This window comes from Oryctolagus cuniculus, chromosome 17 (genome assembly GCF_051225735.1).
Source record: "Oryctolagus cuniculus isolate XC-2025 breed Fujian yellow rabbit chromosome 17, ASM5122573v1, whole genome shotgun sequence".
NCBI classification, from domain to species: domain Eukaryota; kingdom Metazoa; phylum Chordata; class Mammalia; order Lagomorpha; family Leporidae; genus Oryctolagus; species Oryctolagus cuniculus.
In genome coordinates this window covers 64,045,489-64,069,973 of record NC_142883.1, presented here as the reverse complement: position 1 = coordinate 64,069,973, position 24,485 = coordinate 64,045,489, and the positions used below count along the sequence as shown (strand labels likewise).

At 44.0% G+C, this 24,485-nt stretch overlaps 2 protein-coding genes and 1 long non-coding RNA gene across 3 annotated transcripts in view; 2 read left to right on the top strand and 1 right to left on the bottom strand.

Moving 5' to 3' along the window:
- Window positions 1–1,061, bottom strand: part of LOC149121296 (uncharacterized) — a 49,768-nt gene extending 48,707 nt beyond the window's left edge. The window contains exon 1 of the long non-coding RNA XR_016223698.1: window positions 61–1,061. This is a non-coding gene — a long non-coding RNA (uncharacterized LOC149121296). The remainder of the gene's footprint in view (window positions 1–60) is intronic.
- Window positions 1,062–3,095: 2,034 nt separating this feature from the next.
- Window positions 3,096–5,364, top strand: LOC149121295 (leucine-rich repeat-containing protein 37B-like). Its single transcript, XM_089317098.1, has one exon. The coding sequence runs from the start codon at window positions 3,096–3,098 to the stop codon at window positions 4,095–4,097; it is 1,002 nt and encodes a 333-aa protein (XP_089173224.1). The 3' UTR covers window positions 4,098–5,364.
- Window positions 4,149–24,485, top strand: part of LOC138846314 (uncharacterized) — a 32,721-nt gene continuing 12,384 nt past the window's right edge. Inside the window, exons 1-8 of the mRNA XM_089317021.1 lie at window positions 4,149–4,183; window positions 4,261–7,899; window positions 9,547–9,618; window positions 13,111–13,182; window positions 17,103–17,174; window positions 17,789–17,869; window positions 23,489–23,560; window positions 24,112–24,186. Coding sequence (XP_089173147.1) covers window positions 4,149–4,183; window positions 4,261–7,899; window positions 9,547–9,618; window positions 13,111–13,182; window positions 17,103–17,174; window positions 17,789–17,869; window positions 23,489–23,560; window positions 24,112–24,186 — 4,118 coding nt within the window. The remainder of the gene's footprint in view (window positions 4,184–4,260; window positions 7,900–9,546; window positions 9,619–13,110; window positions 13,183–17,102; window positions 17,175–17,788; window positions 17,870–23,488; window positions 23,561–24,111; window positions 24,187–24,485) is intronic.

The following is a 24,485-nucleotide window of genomic DNA, read 5'->3' as shown; positions in this document are numbered from 1 at the left end:
ACCCATACAAACCTTAGAAAAAGGAAATCTGGACCAAGCATGGCCCTCAGGTCCTATTACCTGCAGCCTGCACCCTCATCTCTTCAGTGTCCCCAACTCCACTTCTCTTCAGTCCACTCTCAGCTCAGGAGCAAAAATTCTGTTTCGGATATTTTATGTGTGTCCTCTCGGGAAGAAAAAAAATAGCATTACATCTACTCAAATCTCAAAATTTGAAAGGTTTTTCCAGCTACATTTTAAAACTATTTATATATTTATTCTTGTTTTTATTTGAAAGAGAACAAATAGAAAGTGCTTTGTTATCATTTATGGTCTAAAATAGATGTTCTAAATGACTGTTTTTTTCATTCTCCAGGATTCATACACTACCACGTGTCATTATTATGTCATCTATACAAGACAGGACTGCCATATTCAGCCTGGGGAGCTAACTGGGGTCTCAGCAACTTCCAGGCGTGGAGAAGGGAAGCCACACTATTCCCCTACCATCCCCCACTGCTACAGAGCTCCAGAGTCTGCAAAAAAGAGTTCACAGTGGGCCTCTGTAACACTCCTACCAGAATCAGTCAGCACAACTTGTAGGGCAAAGCAAAGATTCTCTACATCCTGCAATGGTGATAGTTTGTGGCATTACTCCAGAGTTACGCTCACACACTGTATGAGCCAGAGCGATGCCCTTTCATTTCTGGGGGTTAGCACCAACATCAGCTCATTTAAAAAAAATACCCCCACCCTGGGAGATCTGTACCCTGCAACACCAGGACTGCAACAATTAGTTCTAAATTTCTCAATCCCACTGAAGTCTACCCAGTGCAATTACTGAAGAAACTGCTTGCATTCCACCTGTCTGGACTCATACCCACCAGAATAAAATCTGTACACCTTGTAGTCACATGTAGGACTGGAACAGGATCCCAGCACTGCAGGCACAGAATTACCGAATTTACATGCTAAGCCACAGCGCCAGCCCCTTCACTTCCATTTTTTTTTTTTTTTGACAGGCAGAGTGGACAGTGTGAGAGAGAAACAGAGAAAGAAAGATGTTCCAGGCTGGTGCCACGGCTCAATAGGCTAATCCTCCGCCTTGCTGCGCCGGCACACCGGTTCTAGTCCTGGTCAGGGCGCTGGATTCTGTCCCGGTTGCCCCTCTTCCAGTCCAGCTCTCTGCTGTGCCAGGGAGTGCAGTGGAGGATGGCCCAAGTGCTTGGGCCCTGCACCCCATGGGAGACCAGGAGAAGTACCTGGCTCCTGCCATCGGATCAGCATGGTACACCAGCCTCAGAGCACCTTTTTCCATTGGTTCACCCTCCAATGGCCACTGCGGCCAGCGCGCTGCGGCTGGCACACCACGCCGAATCGAAGCCAGGAGCCAGGTGCTTCTCCTGGTCTCCCATGCAGGTGAAGGGCCCAAGGACTTGGGCCATCCTCCTCTGCACTCCTGGGCAACAGCAGAGAGCTGGACTGGAAGAGGAGCAACCGGGACAGAATCTGGTGCCCTGACCGGGACTAGAACCTGGTGTGCCGGCACCACAGGTGGAGGATTAGCCTATTGAGCCACGGCGCCAGCATCACTTCCATTTTTAATACCATTACTGGAGTATTTGGCAATAAAGACATTTGTATCCCACATTCAGAGTACCTGGGGTTCAACATACAGATCTGGCTCCTAACTCCAGCTTCCTTCTAATGCAGACTTTGAGAGCAGCAACGGCTTGGGTAGTTGGGTTCTTGCCACCCATATGGCAAAGCTGGATTGAGTTCTTGACTTCTGGTTTGACTGGCCCCATCTCAGCCATTGCAGGTATTTGGGAAATAATCCAGTACATAAGAGCTCTCTCTCAAATAATCATTTCAAATTTTAAAAATATGAAAATCATTACGATATGCCAAGCCATGTGCTAGGTACTGGGAATAAGATAGAGACCTCTCTTGGAGTTTCCATAGTAGAAGCTATGTCAGACAGTGCATAATAAAATAGATTATGAAAAGGGCTCTGAAGGAAGTCAGCTGGGTTCTGGTCACAGCAGTATGCTTTGCGGACATTAACATCTTACGTATCTTCTCTATGGGCCACACAGGGTAAAACCATGAAAAAGTGCCATTGTTACTTCTAGGCTAGCAGCTGTACTGAGCCAGGGTAGAATGGAGGAAGTTTTCCTATGCCAATGTAAACTGCTATTGATTTCTGTTCTAATCATCACACCCACACTGAATTGCCCATGTCTCTACAGAAATCTTCTAAGAACTGATTTCATTGTAGCCCCTACCTAACAGAACTGTCAAATATGAAAACAAGGATACTGAGACTTTAGAGGAAATGGCCTCATTCCATAATAAATAAGCATAATAGGGCCAGTTAGGGCCCTGATGGGAGGAAAGACAGCTCTTGGATTTGAACTTGGAGGAGGAAACTTCAAGCTAGCAACCAGAACCAGATAACTCTGAAGACCCCCCCCCAAAAAAAACCAGCCTGTTACTTCCTTGGGAAAGTCCGCCTCCCCAGCCCCACCCCACACTAGTGGGCTGCTGGGGTTCTGGAGCCACCTGGGTCTGTGACCCAGTGGCTGTAGAAAAAGGCTGCCCTGGCTCAAAGCAGAAGAGCCCTGGAGGCGGAGCCTAATAAAGAATGTGTAAATAAAGGTCAGGTGTCATAAAGGGTGGGGCGGGGTGCACAGTTGCTAAGGCATGCCCTCTAAGGGGCTGCCATAATTCATTAGCTCATGCTCAGGGCATGCTGTGTGTGCCCTAGCAGCCTGAGTTACTGTATCCTGAAAATTCATTAGCTCATGCTCAGGGCATACTGCGTGTGCCCCAGCAGCCTGAGTCACTGTATCTTGAAAACCCCGTCAATGACCCCTTTGTGCTTGTGGGTCCCATGGCTCCTCTTCAACTGGCAGCCTTTGTGGCTGCCAGTCCAGGCGACTCAGCCTCTGGAGTGGGCCCAGGACCTGGTCCAGCTGACCTCCAGCCTCCCTTGGCTCTCTGAGCCCTGGTCTTCCCACTCCCCGAACTTCCCACCTGAATCGCCTGACGCACTCACACCCCCGGCAGACCCCGGCGGCTTTGATTACCTGGGGTCTTCTGCTCTCTCCCAGATGCTGGCCTCGCCTCGAGAGTCCACAGTGAGTTTGCTTCCTTTTCTGGACATGGATTCAGCTCAAGGGGTGCCCCCAGAGCCAGAACAGCTTGCTTTTCCAAAGCAGTATTTCAATAGGCTGACTCGACAACAAAGGCTACCAGAGGCCATTCCCGTGCTAGACGGGGATCAGGTTCAGCCCCTGGCTCTGCCTCCTCGACTGGAAGGAAAGATTCACCAGTCATTGGAAGCATTCGTTCTGCCGCTAGACAGTCAGGATTCACAAGGAAACAAGTTGATTGTTTCACCCCTGACCCCCAAGAAAGATCTAGCTCGGCATCGACGGCTTCCTAAGGTTGGTGTTGGAACTCCAGACAAAGCGGCCAAGCTTCAGGGTCAAAATCAAGTGTTGCCGGCTGACTATGGGGTCTATCCTGGTGGTTTTCCTACGGAATCCCAGGAGAACCCAGGAGAACCTGCACAGCCCTCTGAGCAGGCTGAACCATCTCAATTCCTGATGGAGGGCCAGACTCAAAATCCAGAGACTCAGGAGCCCATCCAATCCTCCTCCGCACAGCAAGAAGGACAAGCTCCGCCTCCACAGGCCGTTGAACCAGATGAACCTTCTTCACCCCAGCAAGAGGGCCCAGGTGCAGACCTGCAGCAGCCCGAGGAAGAAGCATCTCCATTGCAGCAGGAGGCCCCCACTCAGAATCCATTTGCTACTGCAGAAGTAGTAGGTCAGGCATCAGTGTATCACAGTCTTAACACTCCATCCTCACCTCAGATTGTAGCTCTCCAAGCAAACTTCCCCAGCGTCACACTGAAACCTGCAGACACGGAGCTGACAGAAGCCTCAGGGGCAGGTGAGGAAGTTCAGTCTACTCCAAGCACGGAGCAGGCTAAGCTCAGCCTCTGGGGCATCCTGAGGGAGTGGGACTCCCCTCAGCCCAACAAGAGGCCCCAGTGCAGACTCCAGAATTCCCTGGGAAGGTGGAATCTTGGACTCAAGAGGGTCTAGCTCAGACCTCAGATCTCCCTGAGGAGACTGGACCTTTCTCTACCCAAAACGATGCCACAGCTCAGCCCTCAGAGTATGCTGAGGAAGTCAGCCCATCTGTAGGCCAGCAGGGGGCCCCAGCTCAGCCTTCCGGCCTGCCTGTGAACACTGAATATTCCTCCAGCAATCAGGAGCAGCCTGCTCAGCCTTCTGAGTCTCCAGAGATCGAACCTTCTAGAAGCCAACTGGAAGCCCCGGAGAAGCCTTCGGCACTCCCTGTGGAAGTCAAATCTCCAGTACAGCAAGATCCCCGAGCTCAAGCGCTAGAATCTCCTGAAGAGAATATCATAGCTCAGACTCCACAGATTCAGAAGGGGACGGACTGGTCTCCAGATCAGAATCAAGTTCACCGTTATAACCTGCCCAACGTGACCATCAAGCCTGCAGATGTGGCGCTGACCATAACTCCGGAGCCCACCATGGAGCGGGACTCTTCTCCAGCGCAGCAGGAGGGCTCTGCTCAGACTCCGGGCCCTTCTGTGGAGACAGAACCCTATATTAGTGATCAGGAGCAGCCCACTCAGTATGTTGAGTCTTCTGTAGAGAACAAACCCTCTCCAGCCCAGCAGGAGACCCCATATCAAACTCTGGGCCCTTCCCTGGAGACAGAAGCTTCTCCAGCCCAGCAGGAACCCCCAGAGCCGACTCCGGTCCCTTCTGCAGAGACGGAACCTTCCCCATTCCAGCAGGCACCCAGAGCTCACACTGCACGCCCTTCCGTGGAGGCAGAACCTTCTCCCCGTGAACAGGAGCAGATAGCTCAGTATGCGGAGGCTCTGGTGGAGACCCAGCCTCCTCCAGGCCCTCCCGTGGAGACAGAGCCTTCTCTCAGAGAACAGCAGCAGATTGCTCAGTACGCGGAGGCCCTGGTGGAGACTCAAGCTCCTCCAGGCCAGCTGGAGGCCCTAGCTCTGACTCCAGTCCCTCCTATGGAGACCGAACCTTATATCAGTGAGCAGGAGCAACCAAGGCGGCCCTCTGAGTCTTCTGAGGAGGTTGAATCTTCTGGAAAGAAGACAGAAGTCCCAGCCCAGCCTCCAAGTCATCACACAGTGACCATTTTACCTCCCGGTCACCATCAAGTTCAGCAGTACGACTTGCCCAATGTGACTACTAAACCTCCAGACCTGCAGCTGACCCTAACACCAAAACCTGAAGCAGAAGTGGAAACATTTCCAGTCAGCCATGAGGTCACAACAACGCAGGCCTCAGTCGCAGCTCTGCCTCCAACACCTCTTGAAGAGGTCGAACCACTGCCAATTCAATCTCCAGAAGTTATGCAGGATGAGAAACCCTCTACGACCCAGCAGGAGGAAACAGCTGAAATTTTACAGACCCCCGAAGAGGCTGCACCTTCTCCAATCCATCAGGAAGCCCAAGCCCATGCCTCAGTGTTCCCTACGGAGCCTGAGCCTTTGAAAGACCAGGAGGCAGACACAGCTCAGCAGCCAAAGCCCCCGGAAGAGGATGAGCACTCCCCACTTCCAGGGGTCCCAGCTCAGCCTGAAGAACTGAAGGAACCTTCACCAAGCCAGCAGGGGATTTCTGTTCCACCTCTAGAGCGCCCCGTGAGTGCTTACCAATTACCACTCCAACAGGGAAACACAAACCAGCCTTCAGATATCTTCCCAGAGATGAGTGATGCTACCCCAATGAATATGACATTTTCACCTCATATTCCAGAAGAAATACTCAGAACTCAGCATTTAAGGTTGTCTAAAACCAAACCAAAACATGTGGATATTGACCTTACCAGAACCCTAAAGCCCACTCCAGAGGTTTATCCTTACCCCAGTCAACAGGAAGGACCTGCCCAGCCTACAGTTCCCACCAAGCAAGTTGAATTTTCTCCAACCCAGCTTGGGCCTCCTCTTGCCAAGCCTCCGGCACTGCCTGAAAAGATGGAACTTTCTCCAGCTGAGCCTCTAGAGCCCCTCAAGGAGGCAGAACAAGCTCCAGTGCAAAATGTAGCCCCAGCCAAGCCACAAGACTTCCCTAACACTCAATCGTCTGCAACCCAGCAGGAGCTTCAAACTCAGCAACCAAACCTGACCAAAGTCACAGGTCAACCTTTGGATGTGGAACTCACCATAACTACACAACCTGGAATGGAAGGTGGACTTTCTCCAATCATGCAGGAGGCCCCAGTTCAGCTTCCAGGGCCATCTAAGGGGGGTATAGCTCAACCCCCAGGATATCAGGGGATGACAGTTCCAACACCAGCTCAGGATCAAGCTCCGTTTCCAAAATCACCCCGCATCACATTTCAACCTTTTGATCTGGCACTTACAATAACTCCACAGCCCATTACAGAGGCTGAACTTGCCACAAATGTGCAGGAGACTCCACCTAAAGAATCTGTAGCTCAGCCACCAGTGCATCATGAGGGTCAAAATCAACCTCCACTATCACCCAGTGTCACAAATCAACCTTTAGACCTGGCACTTACCATTACTACAGAACCTACTACAGAGGCTGAGCATCCTACAGACCTGAGCAAGACTACAGCTCCATCTCCAAACCTGACTCCAGTCACAACTCAACATCTGGACCTGGGACTCACCATAACTCCAGAAACCAGCAGTATGGTGACTGAACCCTCTACAGACATGCAGGAGACCTCCAGTCAACCTCCCACGGAGGGTGTAACCCAATCTCCAATACATCAAGAGGTGACAGTTCCAACACTGGGTCATAATCAAGCTCAATATCCAACATTGCCTCACATCACAGTTCAGCCTTTGGACACAGTGCTTACCATAAATGCAAAGCGTACCAGGAAGGCTGAACATTCTACAGCCCTGAAGAAGACTAAAGTACCTCCCGTGCTCCATGAGGAGGTACTTTCACAACCAGACCAGGTTCAGGCTCAGCATCCAACCCTGACAGAAGTCACAGTTCAACCTTTTGATGTAGAACTTACCCTAACTCCAGAATCCGTTGTGGAGGGTGAACCACTCCCAACCATGCAGGAGACTTCAGGGCAGCCTCCAGGGCCACATAATGAAGTGGTCTATCAGCCTCCAGTTTATTATGAGATGGTAGTTCCAAAACCAAGTCAAGATCAAACTCCGCATCCAATGTCACCCAGTGGCACAGCTGAACCTTCGAAGTTAGAGTCAACCATAACTCAGGTACCCACTACACAGGATGAACATTCTACAGCCTTCAAGTCTATATCTCCTCCTCCTTATCCAATGTACCCTGAGGTGACATTTTCACCTCCAGTCCAGATTCAGACTCAGTATACAAACCTGCCTCAAGTCACAGTCAAGCCTCTGGACCTGGAAATTACCCAAACTCCACAACGTACTACAGAGGCTACACCTTCTACTACCATGCAAATGACCCTAACTCAGTCTACAGAGCCACTAAAGGAGCTCGTAACTCAGTCCCCAGGGGACAATGAGATGACAGTTCCAACAGCAGGTCAGCATCAAGCTCAGCACCCAACATCACCCAGTGTCATAGCTCAGCCTTCCAAGATGGAGCTAACCATAACTCTGGTACCCACTGCAAAAGCTGGCCATTCTCCATCCCTGAAGAAGACTACAGATCTACATCCAGGCCAGGTTCAGACTCAGCACTCAACCCTAACTGAAGTCACAGATCAACCCCTGAATGTGGCTGCCACCATAAATGTCTGTGAGCTCTGCACTTGCAAAGATGAGACACTTTCATGCACTGGCCTCAGCCCAGTGCAGAAGCTTCACAGAGTTCCTGTACCAGAGCCCAACAGCTACAATGGCACCTTCAGCATATTGTAAGAATCTCCCTTCCTCATGGTTCCCTACAGCCTGCCTGTCTCAGCAGCTTTTCCCCAAGATCTTCTGAGCCCTCCTCAAGTCCCCACCTTATGTTGACTCTCTGTGTGTGTGTTTTTTTCTGGACAGGCAGAATTAGACAGTGAGAGAGAGAGAGACAGAGAGAAAGGTCTTCCTTTTTCCATTGGTTCACCCCCAAGTGGCCACTTTGCTTGTGAGCTTTCTTATCCTCCTTCTCTTCTTGGACTTGTGTCCCTTCTACAGTCTCATGTGATTGCCCTTACTCCTTTTCCTGATTCTTTATTCATTGACATTCACCATACTATTACCTCATTGCTTTACTCCCATTCTTAAACACAGCCCTCATCCCGACTTATTAGAGATGATACAACAGGTTTAAGGATAGATTCTGGAGCCAGGTTGCCTGGCTTTGAACACAGGTCTCCCAGGGATTAGCTTTGTGACTTTGGACAAGTTATTTAGCTTGGATTCAATATCCTCATCTGTAAAGCTGGCTTAAAGAATGGTGCGATGGATTGTAACAGAAAATAAAAATGCGTGACTCCACAGTCTTTCCCTGGATGACAGCGAGAATGGTGGTGGTCTATAAGGCAGAAGCACAGCAGTCAGAAAGAAGAGCCCGTTAGTGGGAGATGTGTTCAGTGTTAGGCACTTTTTATTGATGAGCATAAAGTAACCCGAGAGGACATATCCACCAGGAAGGTGAGCATACAGGTATCTGTTTTATTGCTGCTCCTGCTTCCAGGAAAATGTGTACCTAAAACAAATAGGTTCATTGTTGCTGAGGAGTGAGGACAGAGTTAAAGCTAAGCACTCACAGCAATTCAAAGTTGAAGCTAAATATAAGTCATTTAACAGCTTCTTGTAAACAAGTATCGATTATGAGCACCTTTCCACTTTTTAAAAAGTGCACAGAATGTAGGATAAAATGTGAAAGTATGATCCCCCACACACCCTCATCATCCCCTGGTCCTCACTCTATCACCTGTAACTCAGGCTGTGTGTCTTTCCTTCCAACCTCCTCTCACTTTTTTTCCTATGGAGGTAATGCTTGGCTCCTGGCTCAGTGATCGGCACTTTTACCCTATGCTGTATTCCAAAAGGCTTTCCACATCAGCACCTTAGTCCCTCTGATTTTAAATTGTCTGTATCCATTCAGTACTTGGAAAGATTTCAGCAGAGGGCGCTTGGCCAAAGCACTGGTATTACCTGCATAGGTTTTCATTATTCTTATTGGTGACAATATATTTTGCCCATTTTTTTCTTGAATAATTTATCCTTTTCTCACTGATTTGTAGAAGTCAGTGTAGACACCTGAGTTATTTTGGTGAAAATACTTAATTTTCAAAGTGATTGACTGTCTTTACTGTCAAAGAGACTGGACAGAGACGAAGTTAAGCTTCTGAGAGGATGCTTCATTGTTTATGTCAGTGGCCCCTCATTATTTATTGAGTGAGCAAACTGGGAAGCAGAGAGCTATGGAACATAAAAGCATTGGTATTTATTAGAAAGCTGATAATATTTCTGTATTTCAATACTCCCCCATGAGGGTGCCATGATTTTTTTCCTCGTTCTGTTCATTCTTTTCCAACCCATTCAAGGATGTGAACTGTGTTCCTTTACAGAAATTTCCAAGGAAACTCGATTTCTTTCATTGATGAAAATGTATGGAAAGCATACCGCTGGGCTGAGACACTGTGAGTACACACTCCCAAACATGAATACACAAAACTAACTGCATTGTAAGAGCTTTCTTGTTCTACTATTTTGAGGTCAGTATGTCAGAAAAAGTATTCCCCTCTCCATGTCACAATCAACATCTGTTGATTATAATTCAATGGTTGTTTTAACAAGGCACAGAATTTGAAATAAGAAACTACTTCTATTTATTTGCATTTTATCAGTAATACCATTACATTCTTAGTAGATAAAAAGTGATAGGGATAGTGAAGACCTTCATTATGTCCTAACTCCCTACCTATGAGGTAATAATTACTGCTCTGAGTTTGGCATATATCCTTCCAAAAAATTACCTACAAACATATTTACATAGAGCATAATAGCTGTGTTGTGTGGTTTCTTTCTTTTTTTAACCTAAATAGTAACATCCTGCAACTTGGTTCTTTCACTTCATGGTTTCTCCTGGATTTCTTTCCCTCTTAGTACTCAGTCAGTTACCCTATTCATTTAACTCCTGCATGATATTCTATAGTATGGATGGCCATTTCACAGTTTACTTAATAATCCCTCTATTGATGGATTTTCGATTATGTCCACTTATGTATTGCGGCAAGGAAAATCCTTGTGCACACTTGTGAACATGGACAAGCATTTTGCAAAATAGAAGTCTAGAAAGAAAATGGGGCAGCTAGCACTGTGACATAGCGGAAAAGCCTCCGCCGGCCATGCCAGCATCCCATATGGGCGCTGGTTTGAGTCCTGGCTGCTCCACTTCTGATCCAGATCTCTGATATGGCCTGGGAAAGCAGTGGAAGATGGCCCAAGTGCTTGGGCCCCTGCACCCATGTGGGAGACCTTGAAGAAGCTCCTGGCTCCTGGCTTCGGATCAGCACAGCTCCGGCCATTGTGGCCAACTGGGGAGTGAGCCAGTGGATTGAAGACCCCTCTCTCTCTCTCTGCCTCTCCTTCTCTCTGTGTGTAACTTGACTTTCAAATAAATAAATAAATCTCAAAAAAAAGAATGAAAATGGATGAAGACTACGGAAATAGGAAATTTTAATTGCCTTCAGAAAAGCTGTGCACACATACTTACACTCCAGCTAACAGAATATAAGAACATTCATTTCCCTTCATCCTTTTTAAAAAGATGTATTTGTTTACTTGAACTATGGGAGTGGGGGGAGGGGGAGATAGAGCGAGAGCAAATGAGAGAGTGAGAGAAAGAGAGAATCTTCCATCCACTGCTTTATTCCCCAAATGCCCAAAACAGCCATGGCTGGGCCAGGCCAAAGCTAAGATCTAATACTTGATTCTGGGTCTCCCACAGGGATGACGAGGAATCAAGCACTTGGGCCATCATCTGCTGCCTCCTAGGTGCACTAGCAGGCATCTGGCTCAGAAGCAGAGGGCCCAAGACTTTAACCAGGCTCTCCAATATGGAATTTACGCTTCTCAAGTGACGGCTTAGCCTGCTATGCCCCAACACTGACTCTTCCCTTCACCTTTTCACCTCGGGATGCTCTTTGTCTTTTTGCTAATGTGACTGGCAAATAAAAGGGTTCCCAGCTGAATCTGGATTTCTCTGATTACTCATAAATTTAAATGTCTTTATATACTTATTGAATATCTATGTTTCGTTGAGGTTTTGTCCACTGTCCATTTGTTGAATTATCTTTTCCTTACTGATTTTTGAAAGGAATCAGTTTAGACTCCCAATTTTGGGGGAAAATACTTAACATTCAAAGTAATTAACTAAAAATAAAAATCTATCATGTCACCTAGGCCAGTGAACTAGAAATTTTGAAGTGCTGAGTGTAACATAATAAAAAAAAGGAATTAATTGACATTTTTCATGACAGTTTGCGTGTTATATCATTGGGACAACTTGTACAGACATCATAAATTATTTCTGAATACAAACAAGACATATAACAGACAAAGGAGAAGGGTTATGATCACTTTAAGATAAATTTTCCCAGGGCCTGTGCAGTGCTGCAGTAGTGCAGTGGGCTAAGCTGCTACTTGCGGCGCCGGTATCCTGTACGGGCACCAGTTCTAGTCCCAGCTGCTCCACTTTAAATCCAACTCTCTGCTATGGCCTGAGAATGCAGTAGAGGATGGCCCAAGCACTTAGGTCTGTGCACCCATGTAGGAGACCCCAAAGAGGCTCATGATCCTGGCTCCTGGCTTCCAATTGGCCCAGCTACAGCCATTGCAGCCATTTGGGGAGTGAACCAGTGGAGAGAAGACCTTTCTGTCTCTCCTTCTCTCCATCTGTAATTATAACTCTGAAACAAATAAATAAAATCTTTTTTAAAAAAGATAAAAGTTTCCCCTTAGCCTACTATCTCATTTCTGATGGGAAAATGCTAGAATCAGGCAGTTGTGACTTTTAATTTATGATGTTTCTTAAATACAATACACACAGTTTGTATTTATTTTGGTTATGCTTCGTTTAAAGATGTCCCAAACTTGTAAGAAAAATCAAAGTCAGGGCTGGCACTGTGGCATAGCAGGTAAAGCCACCACCCACAGTGCCAGCATCCCATATGGGTGCCGGTTCGAGTCTCAGCTGCTCCACTTCCGATCCAGCTCTTTGCTATGGCCTGGGAAAGCAGTGGAAGATGGCCCAAGTCCTTGGGCCCCTGCACCCACATGGGAAGACCTGGAGGAAGCTCCTGGCTCCTCATTAGCACAGCTCCAGCCTTTGTGGCCAATTGGGGAGTGAACCAGTGGATGGAAGACCTTCCTCTCCCCTCTCCCCTCTCCCTTCTCCCCTCTCCTTCTCTCTGTGTGTAACTCTGACTTTCAAATAAATAAATAAATCTTTGGAAAAAGAAAAAATCAGAGTCATCTGACACAAAAGTAAATAACACTAGTTTCCTCTGAAGAGTGAAGACGGGAGTTGGAAAGGCTAAGGGATAAAGGGAAGGGGAAGAAAATTTAATTTTTCTTATTTGAGAGGCAAAGGCAGCATGCTATCATACACTGTTCACTCCCCAGATGCCTGTAGTGGTGAGACTGGGTCAGTCAAACTCAGGAACCTCAAACTCAGTCTTGTTCTCCTACATAGATGGCAGGGATTTAAATACTCAGCCATCATTACTGCCTCCCTGGTCAACCTTAACTTGTAGCCCCGGCATACCTCAAACATGGGGCTTCGGTAGTAGGGCTTGGGGAAAAAACAGAAGGAAATGGTAGTTCTGCCAATCTTGGTGCCTCCCAGTGTTAGGTTCTAACAGGGACATTGTGACCTACAGAGCAGACATTACATTTATGATTTGGTGGGAAGGACGGATAGGTGTATAGAGATGGACAAAAAAGGGAGAGTGGGAAAAATGGTTTAAATTAAAATACAACAGACATTGCCACCCTAGAAGTAAATTAGAATCTGGGTATTTAAACAGCACCATTACCAAAGTTTCCTCTACATACAGACTTAGTCCTATGAAGCAAACAGCTGCAGTTAGTTGTCATTTTGATTCAGAAGTACCTCTTTCATTTTCCAGAATCCTCAGTGAAAATGACTTGACTGAATTACATAAGGACTCATTTGAAGGCCTGCTATCCCTCCAACACTTGTAAGTCAGTTAATCATACTTATTTATGAGATTTTAGTTACATTATCTAGGAAACAAATATGGGTCCCAGCTGGATAATCTCTAAGGTTTCTTCTGGAAGTCTACACTGTAGGGTCTCATATCTCTAACATGGAATACCTATTATGTGCTTTGTGGTTTTTTTTTTTTTTTTGACAGGCAGAATGGACAGTGAGAGAGAGAGAGAGAGAGAGAAAGAGAGAAAGGTCTTCCTTTGCCATTGTTTCACCCTCCAATGGCCGCCGCGGCCAGCGTGCTGCAGCCGGCGCACTGCACTGATCCGATGGCAGGAGCCAGGTGCTTCTCCTGGTTTCCCATGGGGTGCAGGGCTCAAGTACCTGGGCCATCCTCCACTGCACTCCCTGGCCACAGCAGAGAGCTGGCCTGGAAGAGGGGCAACCAGGAAAGAATCCGGCACCCAGGCCGGGACTAGAACCCGGTGTGCCGGCGCCGCAAGGCGGAGGATTAGCCTAGTGAGCCACAGATTATATTTGTATTTAATTTACAAGCAATGGATGAAATTGGATCCACGGTCTGTCTTCATACAGGTCCTAAGTTAAGAATGAGTTTTATATTTATAAAGGACTGTATAGAGAAACAAAGAAACAAGAAAATGCAACAGAGACAATATGTGGCCCACCAAGTCTCAAACATTTATCATCTGGCCTTTACAAACAAGGTTTGAACAAGTTGGTTTAATACAACAAAGGGAAGAAAACATAAACCAACAACATTAATTTGAATGCTGTCAACTGAAAGTTGTTAGATGATCTAATCTTGAATAAGTTAACCTTTTAATGATTTCTTTTTTTTATCTTTTATTTAATGAATATAAATTTCCAAAGTACGACTCATGGGTTACAATTGCTTCCCCCCCCCATACCGTCCCTCCCACCCACAACCCTCCCCTTTCCCACTCCCTCTCCCCTTCCATTCACATCAAGATTCATTTTCGATTATCTTAATATACAGAAGATCAGCTTAGTATACATTAAGTAAGGATTTCAACAGTTTGCTCCCACACAGAAACATAAAGTGAAAAATAATAGATGATTTTTTTAAATGATGATGAAATCAGATCAGACCTATTGTCATGTTTAATCCCAGTGAGAGTCAAGTTGGGAATTGATAATTTCTTTCTTTTTTTTTTTTTTTACAGAAGATCAGTTTAGTGTACATTAAGTAAAGATTTCAACAGTTTGCACCCCCATAGAAACACAAAGTGAAATATACTGTTTGAGTACTCGTTATAGCATTAAGCCTCAGTGTACAGCACATTAAGGACAGAGATCCTACATGAGGAGTAAGTGCACAGTGACTCCTGTTGTTGACTTTACAAATTGACACTCCTGTTTATGGCATCAGTAATCTCCCTATGCACCAGTCATGAGTTTCCAAGGCTATGGAAGCCCCTTGAGTTCTCCGACTCTTATCTTGTTTAGACACGGTCATAGTCAAAGTGGAGGTTCTCTCCTCCCTTCAGAGAAAGGCACCTCCCTCTTTGAAGACCTGTTCTTTCCACTGGGATCTCACTCACAGAGATCTTTTTGCCAGAGTGTCTTGGCTTTCCATGCCTGAAATACTCTCATGGGCTTTTCAGCCAGATCCGAGTGCCTTTAGGGCTGATTCTGAGGCCAGAGTGCTATTTAGGACTCCGCCATTCTATGAGTCTGCTGAGTATCTCACTTCCCATGTTGGATCACTCTCCCCTTTATTTATTCTATCGGTTAGTGTTAGCAGATACTAGACTTGTTTATGTGCTCCCTTTGACTCTTAGTCCTTTCATTATGATCAATTGTGAACTGAAATTGATCACTTGGAATAGTGAGATGGCATTGGCACATGCCACCTTGATGGGATTGAATTGGAATCCCCTGGTATGTTTCCAACTCTACCAATTGGGGCAAGTCAGCCCGAGCATGCCCCAAATTATACATCTCTTCCCTCTCTTATTTCAATTAAGGAACTATTATACCCATGTTGGAAATAGATAATTAAAACAATAGCTACATAATATTGGGAAGTGCACATCATTAATCCTTATTAGGCTAATTACTGGGCCTCTTCAGCAAATAGATTCTTGTCTCAAAAGTACAAGGCTTAAGGAACATAGCAGCATGTGATACTCACAACACTCCTTTGAATGATGATCAGAACTTCTAGGCCATACGGGGACAACCACATCTGCATGGTTCCTCTTGAGCACCTTTCCCATCTGGGCTCCGGAACCTTGCAAACATGGTTTGGAGAAAAACAAATGAGACTACTGCTGGTAGAATAGGCCCTTCATTGTTTCTGCTGGAAAATCCTTTGTAGCCTAATTAGTTTATGCTAGTGTATGTATTCACTTCATTTTCAAAATGCCAATCAATTGTCTAAAGCTGAAAGAGAAAGCCAAATACTTTGCCTAGTACTGGAGACACATAAATGAGTAAGACAGGATCCCACCTTCCCAAGAGCTCACAATCTTGCAGGGGAAACAAATACACAAGCTCAAACCAATACCCAACAAGCACTATGTAGCTGACAGAGTGCTGCAGAGGGACCAGGGAATAATAAAACCACACTGCTTTTTAAAAATTCACTTTTCCTTCTTCTACCTACTCAACCATTCCTTCATTTAATAAACACCTGAGTCTATTTCCATGAGTCAGTTTTAAACATAGTGGGCAATGTAGATGAGCAAGGCCAAATCCATGCTTTCAAGAAGTTTATGCTCTGGGGAAATGGAAGGCACAAGTAACGATATCAAAAGAAATGGATATAGAGTCCAGACAAGGGAGAAGACTTTGGGCTGGGTCAGGGATGATGGAACCAGGGAGCAATGCCAGTTGAACAGGACTTCCAAGGGGGCAGTGGGCATCATCAGATGTCGTGGAGAGAATATCGTGGGAGAAAGGGAAAACATGGAAGCTTCTGAGGCACAGAGATGCAGGGAAAGCTGGAGGGTGAAGCCAGGTCTTCCAGGCCTTTGAATGCTGAGCAGGAGTCACCACGGGGAACCATGCTGTCACAGCAGTGCTCTAAAACAGACTTGAGCTTGCACCACAGTTACCTGGGGCTCTGAACCCTACCCCCACAGTAACTGCCTGAGTCGGTCTAGAACAGGGCTGAGAATCTGCCTCTTCTGTAAGCACCTAGTGATGTTGGCCTCGGAGAGTCACTTAGGGCAAGTCCCACTGGTGACTGTGGGTGGGACAGGGGAGAGAAGATTCTAGAGATGGAGCCACCAACAGATGAGTTGCAGGTGAAAAGTGAGGGTCAAATTGTAATCAGTGGAAGTAAGAGTCCTCTACCACCAAGAGTGTTTTCGAGTGGGAATCCAGTGTCGTGCTGTTTTCTGACGGTTCTATCATGGCTTTCATGGACTATCAAGCAACAAGCAACAAATAAATTTCCTTTAGTATGACAGAAAGTGTAATTCTGAATCAGTTCAAAATAATGAATTAATTAGAGACCCAATTTCATTTCAAATGATTCAAAAGGGCATCTTTTTTTCTGGTATTGAATGAAGTTAGAAAACTAGGACTAAACCAGGAAAGGTGTGAAAATGTGAGTATTCTTTGGAATATTAGACATTAAAAATGGAGATGACAGCTTTGCTCCTTGTTTCAAATGGATGAAGACTATGAAAGTTCATCTAATCAATTCTGCACTCAGGAAAGTTTACCACCACAATCTATCAAGATTTATAGTTGTGTATGTCATTGATGAAGGTTCTAACAGTGAGACTATTAGGACAGGTTGTAAGAAGGGTTAGTATCTCCAGAGGGTCAAATACAAGTCCAAAGCTTTACAGTTTAGGTAAAAACTGCATATCCAACATTATCAAATGCAAATTTTATTATCCCCACTGACTATATAGGTAATAGCTAACCAAGGCAATGTTTTCCTTTTCCTAGAGATTTATCCTGCAATAAAATAGAGTTTATCGAAAGACGTGCATTTGAGTCACTCCCTTTTTTGCAGTCTATGTAAGTTACAATTTCATCACATTTGGAATTTTAATAAATCTTCACTGTTCACCTTGAAATAGGGTTAAGATTCTACTTTACATTTGTAGTAGAAGGTTGCTAAAATTCTGTAACAGGTCCTTTTCCTCTCTAGCAAAAATACTATCAGGTACAAAGGTCAGAGTGAATCCCACAGAGCAGGGCTTCTCAGCCAACATGATTTTGCATTCAGGTAACAGCTTGCAGCCCTGCACATGCTGCTGACACTGCGTGAGCTAAGCCCAGCCTGCTGTTAAGCCACTTACTATGTACAGGACAAACCTCCACAAGAAAAGCATTATCGAGTCCAAAATGTCAATAGCATTCAAGTTGTGAAACTCTGTTCCAGAGAAATAAAGATCACACAGTACAAGTATGTCATGTAATATGAAAATAATATGATGAAATTTAATGTAAATGTGCAAGTATAATTCAGAAACCAAATCTTCCAGTACCAGTAAATTCTTTAGTGTGTAGATAAAATGTGGAAGTATTGTTTCATCTATAAAAATTAGAATCACTCCTGAAAGAAGAGTATTCTGAAAATATTTCTTTTTTTCTTCTTCATTCTCTTTCACTCGTGTCTTTTTTTGTAGAAATCTTGGTTGCAATTTACTGACAGAACTGAGCTTTGGAACATTTCAGGCGTGGCATGGAATGCAGTTTTTGCACAATGTGTAAGTGCAATAGATGATGAATACATATTTAAAAACCATTTGTGTATAAAAATTGTATATAGTTATGCTTATCTGGGTATTAAGCCCTGTATATAAACTCTGCAAAGAAGGTCTTCATTTCCATTTTTTTTTTCCAAAAATCTAACACAAAGTACTCTGGGAGAAAAAGGTTCTGGTGCTTTCTCAGGGTTACCTGCTTTTAAATCCTAATGCAAAAATAATTCCTGGGACCCAGCCAAAGGGCACATCTCTCCCCATCACCCACCCAGATCATAAGCTTTTTCCAAAATGTATTTAGCTCTCAATTTATAAATTATCTGTGGATACTAATAACTTTTGAAATAGGAAGAAGTGGCATATATGTTAAACTGTAGTGTTAAAAAAAATAAGAAAATACACTGCTCTAGCCTAATCCCACATATTTTGTCCTGACTAAACTGCAACAGAAAGTGAGTTTTATTCACTTTCAACTCAACAATTCTGTGACGTTCAATGGCCCAAGGGAATTTTAGATTCAAGATACAGATTCTCCACTAAACCTGATGTTGAAAGACTATCCACCTGTTCTGTAGTTCAGAATCCCAGTCATAACCATTCTGGTTATGAGGGAAGGTTTTAGGATGTGTGGAGGATGGACCAACAGTGCCTGCAGATCTTGGGGAAGAACACTGAGAGTCTGTTTTTCCTATATCCATACACTGGGGAGCTGGTTCCTGGAGCCCCAACACCAAGTGGTTTTGGTAGCATCAGTAAAAATGGCCTCAACATATATCATTCCATTAGATTCCCTCCTAAGGGACTGAGTTCCAGTACAGTTTTCTGTAGACAACACAGGGAGAAAATCTGTGGAATCACAGCATATGAAAAGTAATGAATTCATTTAAGAACATTCACTGAGTGCCAGGCCCACCGAGTGCCAGGTGCTGTATTAAGTGCTGGGGGTACAAATTGGAACAGGACAGAAGCTTTGTCTCCAGAGACTTTCATGCCAGCAGGGGGAAGTTGGACATTGATGGGAAAATGAGTGACAGCCATGCTAGCATCTGTGCAGCAAGGCCAGAGAGAGGAGCTGAAAAAGTAGGAGCAGAGCTAGGGATGGCGCACAGTGCACGAGGCACCAGTTCATTTATCTCAAGATTCTGTGTCCATCTTAAGCCAAAGAAAAAAAGCATTTGCTTCATGGTGATGCAAAAACCAGAGCTAGCTGGTATTGGAAACTAATTCTCTTATCATGCGATCTGAACATATCTAACTCGTGGTTGCTTCAAAAATTGGCACAATGGCTGTAATACACCAAGTGTGTGTTGGGAGCTGGTCTCCTTTATTTGGGGACATATTCTTTTATTAGACAAAGCAAATCTGCTTCAAGGAAACTTTTGGTATCACCGTTGCCCCAGGAAGACACCAGTGATCTTATGACCAAAGACGAGGGTTTTTAAAGTGAAAACAATGCTGTTCACTGCATTACACAGTCCAGAAAAGAGTTCCAGCTGAGCTGGATTCATCATGAACTGGAGCCTAAGCTTCAAGGCTTTACGCTTGCACGTGCCCCTTCCAAGGTCCTGGGAGGGGCTGGAGCAATTTTTATATTCATAATTCTGCATGTTTCATTATAAGGGATTCCCCAAATTAGGTTAAGCTCACGCTCAGCAAAATCTGCATTCACCGTTACTTTGCACGTACTACATGCAGCCCAGTAAACATTCTTCTGAATGAAGCCTCTGTGTAAACTGCAGTGTGGTAGGATCAGTCTATTGTGAATCTGAAATCCACCTCAAAGACATGCCAAGAGCTTACCAGTGACATAACTCTCTTCAAATATTAATATTCATCAAATCTTTCAGTGAAATCAGAAATGAAATATATTATGGAAAATCAGCAGTAATTGATAATTCTAAACATTAAGTATACTTTATTTCTTCTGCTTCATTCATGTGCATTAAATCTTAACTCATTGGCTTCTTTCTAAAAATTGTTTTAGTCACTTCATTGGTCCTCACAATACAAGTTTCATAGTTTAGTAGTGGAAGGACTCTAGAGTGTAGAGAGGGGCTCCCTTACCCAGACAGAGCACACCCACATGCTCACTCGTCTGTTACTCACAAGCACTGTGGGTGACTAGGAGGAGAGTCCAGGCTTTCTCCCTCCTCGGATATTCACCCCACTGCTGACACTGTAGGTGAGCTGGGTGTGGTCGTACACTGAAGGTCAGCCATGGGCATCGCCTCCTTCAGGCAAGCTGTGGATACACCTGCATTTGCACACTGCTGGCACAGTCCTCCCTCTGTGGTGTGTCCTGGAATCCAAACAGCATCTCCCCAAACTCAGAGAGAGGCATAAACCTTACAGATGAAGAGAACAACTCAGGTCTGCCCTTTGGGGTGTTTTGTAAGGGTTCACAAGTTTTCACATTGTCACTTCCTGCAACTATTACACTTTTCTTCTCATAATCTTTTCATCTGCACCATATTCTCATCTGTGTAGCAAGAGGTCTTCTTTTCTCTTAAGGTAATTCTTCCTCTGCACCGTATGCTTCTCTTAAAGTATTCTCTTCATTGGCTTTAGGGTTTTTTTGTTCTTTTACTTTTTTCTTTAAGATTTATTCATTTATTTGAAAGTCAGCGACACGGCTGGTGCTGTGGCACAGCAGGTTAATGCCCTGGCCTGAAGTGCCAGCATCCCATATGGGTGCCGGTTTGAGACCTGGATGCTCCACTTCCAATCCAGCTCTCTGCTATGGCCTGGGAAAGCAGTGGAAGATGGCCCAAGATTCTGATAGCTCACTGGGATGCACTTTGGAGGAGCTCAGCTTCATTCTGCATGCTCATCTCCATTCATTCTCTCTCTCTCTCTCTCTCTCTCTCTCTCTCCCTCTCTCCCTCTCTCCCTCTCTCCCTCTCTCCCTCTCTCCCTCCCTCCCTCCCTCCCTCCCTCCTTGTCTCCCTCTCTCCCTCTGTCCCTCTATCCCTCTCCCTCTCTCTCCCTCACTCTCTCTGATACTGGGCATACAGGCTATTTTTTTTTGAGAGTTTGAGTTTTTTTTTGTTGTTGTTGCTCATTTTACACATACTTCTCTTTTCTCATTATAATTCCTGATTTGGTTCAAATGTAGACAAAATAACTTAGACAAAGTTCAAACATTATCCAATAGTCATGTGGTTACATATGACTTTGAGTATGCAAGTAATACATCTCATAATTTAAAAAAAATTTGAGAAGCAACAAATTAAAAATAAAATTAATCCACAATCCAAAAACCTAAACCCAAATATTGCTAAGACATCAGTCTATTCCTAAAGCAGATGTTTCTTTTTTTTAACTTTTATTTAATAAATATACATTTCCAAAGTACAACTCCTGGATTGTAGTGGCTTTCCCCCCCAATAACCTCCCTCCCACCTGCAATCATCCCATCTCCCATTCCCTTTCTCATCCCATTCTTCATCAAGATTCATTCTCAATTATCTTTATATACAGAAGATCAACTTAGTATATACTAAGTAAAGATTTCAGCAGTTCGCACCCACACAGAAACACAAAGTATAAAGTACTGTTTGAGTACTAGTTATACCATTAATTCACATAGTAGCACACATTAAGGACAGAGATCCTACATGGGGAGTAAGTGCACAGTGACTCCCGTTGTTGATTTAACAATTGACACTCTTATTTATGTCAGTCATCACCCGAGGCTCTTGTCATAAGCTGCCAAGGCTATTTTTAAGGCTAACACTGAGCTTGCCAGGGAGGAACTGTCTAGGGCAAGTTAAATACACAAAACCCACACAAATCTCACTATTCTTACAGAAAGTCAGCCAATTTTCTTGAGTAAATGCCCCACAGGTGGCTGCAAGCCTTTGGTTAAATTTCCAGAATTATCAAAAACTTGATTCTGACCACTTTTACCATTTTGTTGTTCCCTTTATGAAGGGATAAATTTTCAAATGTTCTCACTCCACTGTTTACATAGGTTTCCACTGATGTCACCTACAACATGCTTTTAAATCTCTAGTCTCAATGACTCTGAGCTAAATATCTAATTGTGGGATAAGATTAGGGAAAAGGAATAAAAAGAGAAACTAATTTTCATGAGCGCTATCCTGAGAAGGTTGATGAAATTTTCAAAGTACTTCTATATTTAGTCATCTCAAGCTTCAGATTAAAGTGACAAATATTTGGACCCTTTTCTGCACACATATTAGACACAGTCTGGGGCAGGACTGAGCTCAAGCTCCAGCTTTGCTTCTTACAAGTGCAGTGACCTACAACAAGTTACACAGCCTCTGTGACCCAGCACAATATATATCACAATAGGCTACTGGGGTACAATACCTATCACAGAGGTTATTGGGAACATCCAGTGTTGAATGCTGAACACAGATGCTTGGCAGCCCAATCAATATCATCTGTAAGAATTATTATTTTCACAGTCTGTAACAGTACAGTATGTTTTTGAGTAGAGTTAAACTAAAGGCAGTTTTTTTACCTGTTTTTGTTTTTGTTTGCTTGCTTTAAAAAATTTAAAAATCTATTACAACATTTAGGAATGAAATTTCCCACAACATGAATTTATTCATTGTATTGGTATGGAAACAAAATGTGATTTCTTTACTCAACAAATATTTATTAACCATGCAGCAAATTTCAGGCACTATGCCACACACAGGCATAACAAAGACAATAACAATATCCCTGCCCTCAAGGAGCTACAGGCCAGGAGACTGACAGGCCAACAGGTGATGACAAGCAATGTAACAAAGACTGTGATGTGATGTGATGCAATGTGACGTGATGTGACGTGATGATGTGGTGTGATGTGATGTGATGTGATGTGAAGATGTGTGATGTGAAATGAGAACACCAGTGGAAGAACGTGACAAGAGTATGGCTTTGACGTGGGTTCTTTTTCCATCAACTAAATGAATTAAGTCATGGCTTGTTTAAAATTTCTAAAGATGAAAGGCAAGCACCTTGAATTATGGAGAACACAGGATTAGTGTTTCCTACACAAAAAAGGGCTTCCCTATCAGTGTGGTCACTTCTATACGTCTTTCTTTTTTAAGACACAGACAGCTCCCATCCACTAGTTCATTTCCCAAATACCTGCAATGGCTCGGGCGAGGCTAGGCCAGGCCCAGGCTGAAGCTGGGAACCAGAAACCAGTCCACGTCTCCAAGTAGGCAGCAGAAACTCAACCAATTGAGCCATCACCACTGCCTCCCAGGGTCTGCATTAACAGGAAGTTGCAATTAGAAGCTGGAACTGGGAATCAAACCCAGGCATCTGATTTGAGACGTAGGTATCCCATCTGGGTGTTAATTGCTAGGCAAAACACTGGCTCCACTTCTAAGGCTTTTCACCTAAAAAGTTCTTTTGCATACTTTTTGTTTATTATGCATTTTTTGTATCTTTTCTCTTTCTCTTTCTCTTCTCCATTCATCCTCTAAGAGACATAGGTAGTTCCCAAAGAACAAGTGCTTTTTGAATTCTAAGGGTGATTTATAAGTACACAGAAAGTAATTTTAAGCCTAAAATGTCTACACAAAAAAGAATATAATTTCTCATACAATCTTGTGCTTATTGAAAGGCCGATAACTTTAATTCCATTACATTTTTCAGAAATCTCAATCGTAATCCTCTGACAAATGTTGAAGATTCGTATCTTTTTAAACTGCCAGCATTAAAATATCTGTAAGTATTAAACTAATCCTTTTTTATTTTCATCAAACATTAAATATTTGAGATTGAGGCTAAAAAGTCATGATTTTAAATTAGATTACTGAAAAAAAATAAATTAGGTTACTGAAAAAAAGTTATTGACTGAGGCAAGAACTGAGAAAGAATTTATCATGGGAAAGACAGCTGGCAGGGCAAGACAGTGTTACATGCAAATGCATGTTAGGAATACCATTTATCCCAAGCAAAGAGGTATAGATGTAAATTTTTTAAAGAAAAAAATAAGAATTAAAAGAGGTCAGTGTAGTATAAAATGAAAAATAAGACAATGGCAGAAAAAGGTGTAGGTTCTACTCTTCAATGCCAAGGTCATTAATCTGATGATGCAAATAGTAAAGTCATTTCAACCAGGGCTTTCTGGAACGGTCTCCATGACAAACTCTTGAGCTGTCTTGCTTTATAGAGAAGCCAAAACTGATGTAACCACATCTTCCTGAAACAACCTTTTTAAGGACAGATCTTTTTATTGAGGTCCACACCATGAATGTTTGGGCTTTCTCCTTCAGAGACTTGGGAACAACACAAGTACCACTTACCACAGTTGAGAACATCCTCATGATGACTCTTCAATTGGAAAACCTGTAAGTTATCTTTTTCTTAGGTTTATTTCCATGTAAGTCTGTAGACTTGTTTTCTTAAGTCAGGCTTATGGAGGTATAATTTTTATGTATTTCAATTCACACTGTAAAGTTTGCTGAGTTTTGGCAAACACGTGGTTATGTAACCACCACCAAATTCCGGATGTAGAACATTTCTATCAACCCAAAAAGGTCCCTCATGGTCCTTTCCAATCGATCGTCTCCTCCCATCCCCAGACCCAGGCCCTCAAACCACTCACCCTGTTTCTATTCTTGTAGTTTTTCTTTCCACAGAGTCTTAT